The sequence below is a fragment of the Microtus ochrogaster genome, chromosome 1 (genome assembly GCF_000317375.1).
Source record: "Microtus ochrogaster isolate Prairie Vole_2 chromosome 1, MicOch1.0, whole genome shotgun sequence".
NCBI classification, from domain to species: Eukaryota; Metazoa; Chordata; class Mammalia; order Rodentia; family Cricetidae; genus Microtus; species Microtus ochrogaster.
Genome location: NC_022009.1, coordinates 101,360,199 through 101,365,008, shown reverse-complemented (window position 1 = coordinate 101,365,008; position 4,810 = coordinate 101,360,199). Strand labels below are relative to the sequence as shown.

Below are 4,810 nucleotides of genomic sequence, written 5' to 3'. Positions count from 1 at the left end.
CCTCGAACTCCCAGAGATCCGCCTACCTCTGCCTCCTGAGTGCTGTTGCCTAATTTTTAAGATCAAATTTTAGATATAGCCAGGTGGTGATAGTGCAACCTTTAATCCTAACAGAAGCATACAGATTTCTGAGAGTTCAAGGCCAGACTGGTTACAAGACAGAACAGCCTATGCTACACTAGAAACCTGTCTCAAAAAAAGAACTATAGGAAAGAATAAAGATATGCATAGGCCCAGATGCTGTTGTGTGCACAAGTAACCCAACCCTTGCACTTAGAAGAAGATGGCAGGAGGGCCACGGATTAAAAACCAGCATGAACTCTGTTCTCACAAACTAACAAATAAAGCCCAAAGGTGTTATCTGTTTAAAAATATCTCCAGTGAATTTGTGATACTTCATATTCAACCTAATTTTAGTCTGTTATGATATGAAGATGTTCTTTCTTCCTAAAATGTTTTAGAAAAAAAAGAGGGAAAATTGCTCTAAAATTATGAGATATGACACTTTTCTGATAATGAAACTACCATGATGAAATTAGGAGTTCCATTACCAGAATACATACTTGAGAAATGGAATATAAAAGAACCCACTATCCAGATAACAACTGAAGATAGGTTTTCTTTCTTTTGTGGGAGAAGGGAGGGAGACAGAGAGGGTTTCAGGCTGTCCTGGAACTCTCTCTGTAGACCAGGCTGATCTCGAACTCACAGAGATCCACTTTCCTCTGCTGCGATTAAAGGCATGCACCACCACTGCCCAGCCTACAAAAATGATTTTTAGGAGGATACCTTAATCAAACTCACAGAGATCCATCTGCCTCTATCTCATGAGTGCTAGGATTAAAGGCATGTGCCACTACCGCCTGGCTGAAGTTAGGTATCAATAAGAAGCGAAGATCAATTTGGGTATTTTTACTCTCACTCATTTTACAATTTTGATTGTATCTCAAAACTGCGGCATAAGTATATCCTCAAGCATAGGGAAACAAGATACAAGAGAAGGAATGATGAAAACTGTCATTCTCCCCTTCTCAATACACAATGTCAATTAATTACTAAATGAGTCATGTTTCCCAAATCTATAGAAATCAGACCCCCCAAAATGCTATTTTCCGTTTATTTCTTTATAAGTTCAGTCACATACTCATCAACTGTTCTACAAGAATCTAACCACCCATCATTATTCAGACAAAAGTTATACATCTGGATGTAAATACAAATGTCCTAAACATGACTCAGTGGTAAGCTAATTAAGATACAATATAAATAAATAACTAAATGGTCACATTCTGAACAGCTTATGGTAAAGAATAAAACTCTTCAAGCTGCAAGCTCTAAAGTAAAATGTTCTTATGAACGTATTAACTAAAACAAGCATCCGGTCTAAATGGGCTCTTCTGCCTTTCCATTAGCTCTACTAGAAGAACTAATACTGAAAAGAAGAAACCAAAACAAACTGAATGTGCAATCATTTTTTTGGTATTTAACTCAAAATTCATTTATTATTAAGTTTTATCCTCTCATAAGAGTTAATGGTATACTCTGGAAAATAAAGACAGCTGGGTAACAGCAAAGTAAAAGAAGCCAGACAGTCATTCAATTATGCCAAATCTAATTAAAGGTACACAGTATTTGTCCTTACCTCCATGTTCTGCAAATTTGGGATTGGAAAGAATTTGTTTACAGAACTTCAATCCATTTCTATACTGTTTATGTTCATAACATCTCTGTCAAAAAAAAAAGAAAGTATGTCAGTTTAACAATAATTGCAGAAACTTTCTAAGTTTATTGTTAAATTTTTATGCTATTAAACATAATATTATTTTCAGATGCTTCTAAGTCCACTTAAATACTCACCAAAAGGGGATGAGAACATAATTAATTGGCAGAGCACTTGCCTAGCATATCCAAATCTCTATCACCAAAAGTTTGAAATGTTTAAATACAAAAATTAAAAGCAAGATAAAATAAAAGATATAGATTTGAAAAATCATAAGCTAATTTTTTTAAAATCTAGGCAGAGTTTCTCTGATAGCCCACCCAGGCTGGGCTACACAGCAAGTCAGGGACAGCCTGGGCCGTTACGCAGAGAATTGTGACTCGAATTCAACCACTAAAAAAAAATATCTTTTTTCATCTTTTCACACTAAGACAGTGTGTTTCTTCTCCACAGTGAGATTTCCTTTAGACAACAAACAGCTTGATTCTGTCTTGTAACCTGGTCTGCTAACCTGCATCTTCTTTTTGTAAGAAAATGAAACCATTAGACTTCAAGAGCTAAACTGGGGGCTGAGGGTACACGCCTTTATAATCTCAGCACTTGGGAGGCAGAGGCAGGCAGATCTTTGTGAGTGTGAGGCCAGCCTGGTCTACAAAAGCTAATTCCAGGACAGCCAAAGATACACTGAGAAACCTGGTGTAGGAGGTCCTTCTGAATTTGTGTTGATTTCATTGGTTGAATAAAGAAGCTGCCTTGTCCTTATGTGGGCAGAGTAGACAAAACAAAATGCTTAAAAAAAAAAAGACAGGCGGAGAGAGGCGCCATGGAATTGCCAAAGTCAGACATGCTAAATCTTCCCTGGTAAGCCACGGCCTCGTGGTAATACACAGATTAACAAAAATGGGTTAAATTAAGATGTAAAAAATAGCCAATAGGAGACTAGAGCTAATGGCCAGACAGTGATTTAATTAATAGAGATTTCTGTGTGATTATTTCAGGTATAAGTTGGGGGGGGGCATGACAATAAGCAGCCCGCCAGCCCTGGTGTAAGCCAGTCCACTCCTCCTCATACTATAGAAATCCTGTCTCGAAAAACAACAACAAAAGATTTCAAGAGCTAGGCCTGCCACTGTGCTGCACTGGTTTCTTTGATATTTTCCTAATTCTTATTTAGGTTCTAGCAGCATCGAGTCTTCTGGGATGTGTTTATCTTCCTTTCCAATGTTTAGGATTCCTTTAAATATTTTCTGCATTGCCACTAAAAGTGATCAAATAAATTCCTTTAGTGATATCTTTTTTTCCTTCAATTATGAAGATGACTATGCTAAATCAGCAGTTATTGTCTTTCAGACTGATATATATTGGTCTGTACCTTTTGGATTTTCAGAGCTGAGAAATCCACTGCTATTCTATCATTTGCCTTTATATATAACTTGATGCCTGTCTCTTGCAGCTTTCAAGCTTCTTCTCCCCCCACCCCCATGGTTTTGAGACAGGATTTCTCTGTGTAGCCCTTGCTGCCTGGTCACTCTATAGACCAGGCTGGTCTCTGACTCCCAAGTGCTGGGTTTTTAAAGGCCCGAGTCACCACCGTCAGGCTAGCTTTCAACCTTCTTTGTTCTATATGCTTCCAATATAATGTAAGGAGTTTCTTTTCAGATTTTTTTTTTTCTGTCTGGCTTCCACAGGCACCTGCATTTACTTCTCCCTCTCCACCCACCTCACACAAAAAATTAATAAAAAATAATCATTAAAATAATATACTCCTTTAATTCTAGCATTTGGGAGTCAGAGACAGGCAGATGTCTGAGTTTGAACCAGCATGATGTGTGTGTGTGTGTGTGTGTGTGTGTGTGTGTGTGTGTGTGTGTGTAGCAAGCTCCATTTGAGACAAGGGTTACAGCATGAGACCTTGTCTCAAAACACAAAACATAATAAAAATCTTGAAAAACAAGTCAGAGAGAGGGAAGGGGAAGGAAGATAAAGAAAATATAACAAAATAACCTTAAATGATCTCAACACTCAGCAGGGAGACCTAGTCCTAGTTCCAGGATAACTGTCTTTTGGGCAGGACAAAGCCAGTTCATTAAACTGAAGCCAGATATTAAATAAAGCTGCCTGGCACAAGATTAAACCAGTCAACACTCCAGCATGGAGAAGAAAGAGATTTACTCAAGTCCCACATCTAGCTGAGGAACAGTAGTTAAACACCACTAGAGGGCCCATGATAGACTGACTGCTTCAGGGTACAGGAGCAGCACTAAGTAGACTCAGCTAGTTATGAGGGTGGGAAGGGAGGGAGATGCTACAGGATGAATTGAAGGAGGGGTTGAGGAGATACATATGATCTAAATATACAGTGTTAATATATGAAATTACCAAAGAAAGAATAATTTTTTTAAAGAAGGAAAAGAGAATGAGGTAGCTGTATTACAATCTATGTGGTCTTTGCCTGAGCCTGATAGGTCATTTGGGCAGCCCATCCTGCCTCAGAGCTGGAGGGGGGTGGGGCACACAGAATGTGCCCTGCAGTCCCTTGTCAGGGCGTAGGATAAGGTGTTCCTATTCTGTGCAGTCAATAGGGAGCCAAGTCAATCTTATCTCTTTCCACTTAGGTAGGGTACAGACACTAAGCCTGCCTTGTCCCTATCCTCTGGTAAACAGTGGTGGAACTATCTGTGTGGGTCACCCAGGTCTATAACTCGACCAGGTTTCTACTTCTTGGGTCACTGTAATTGTTACTCAAAGATTGTTCCCCTTTACCCAGAGGCTTTTTATAGGCCAGGTCTGAAGCATATAGTCCATGAACCTGCTCTGAATTACTAGACATGCAAATAGGGACTCTGCATGGCTCTAAGTTGGTTTGTTAAGATGTAGGAGAGGTCTTTTTAAAATAGCTTCTTGGCACTGCTCAGGTTAAGTATCTTCCCACCACCAACTCTGTATCTCTGCACACCCAGAAGCAGCACGATGCTTTTGCTCTCTCTGCTCTTTATTGATGTGGGAGTGATTTCTTATTAATAAAGAAACTGCCTAGGCCCCTTGATAGGCCAACCCTTAGGTGGGTGGAGTAAACAGAACAGAATTCTG

At 39.2% G+C, this 4,810-nt stretch overlaps 1 protein-coding gene across 1 annotated transcript in view; it reads right to left on the bottom strand.

Annotated features, from left to right (window-relative positions):
• Naa15 (N(alpha)-acetyltransferase 15, NatA auxiliary subunit) overlaps positions 1-4,810 on the bottom strand; it is a 70,682-nt gene that overhangs the window by 40,949 nt on the left and 24,923 nt on the right. The window contains exon 2 of the mRNA XM_005343956.2: positions 1,643-1,727. Coding sequence (XP_005344013.1) covers positions 1,643-1,727 — 85 coding nt within the window. The remainder of the gene's footprint in view (positions 1-1,642; positions 1,728-4,810) is intronic.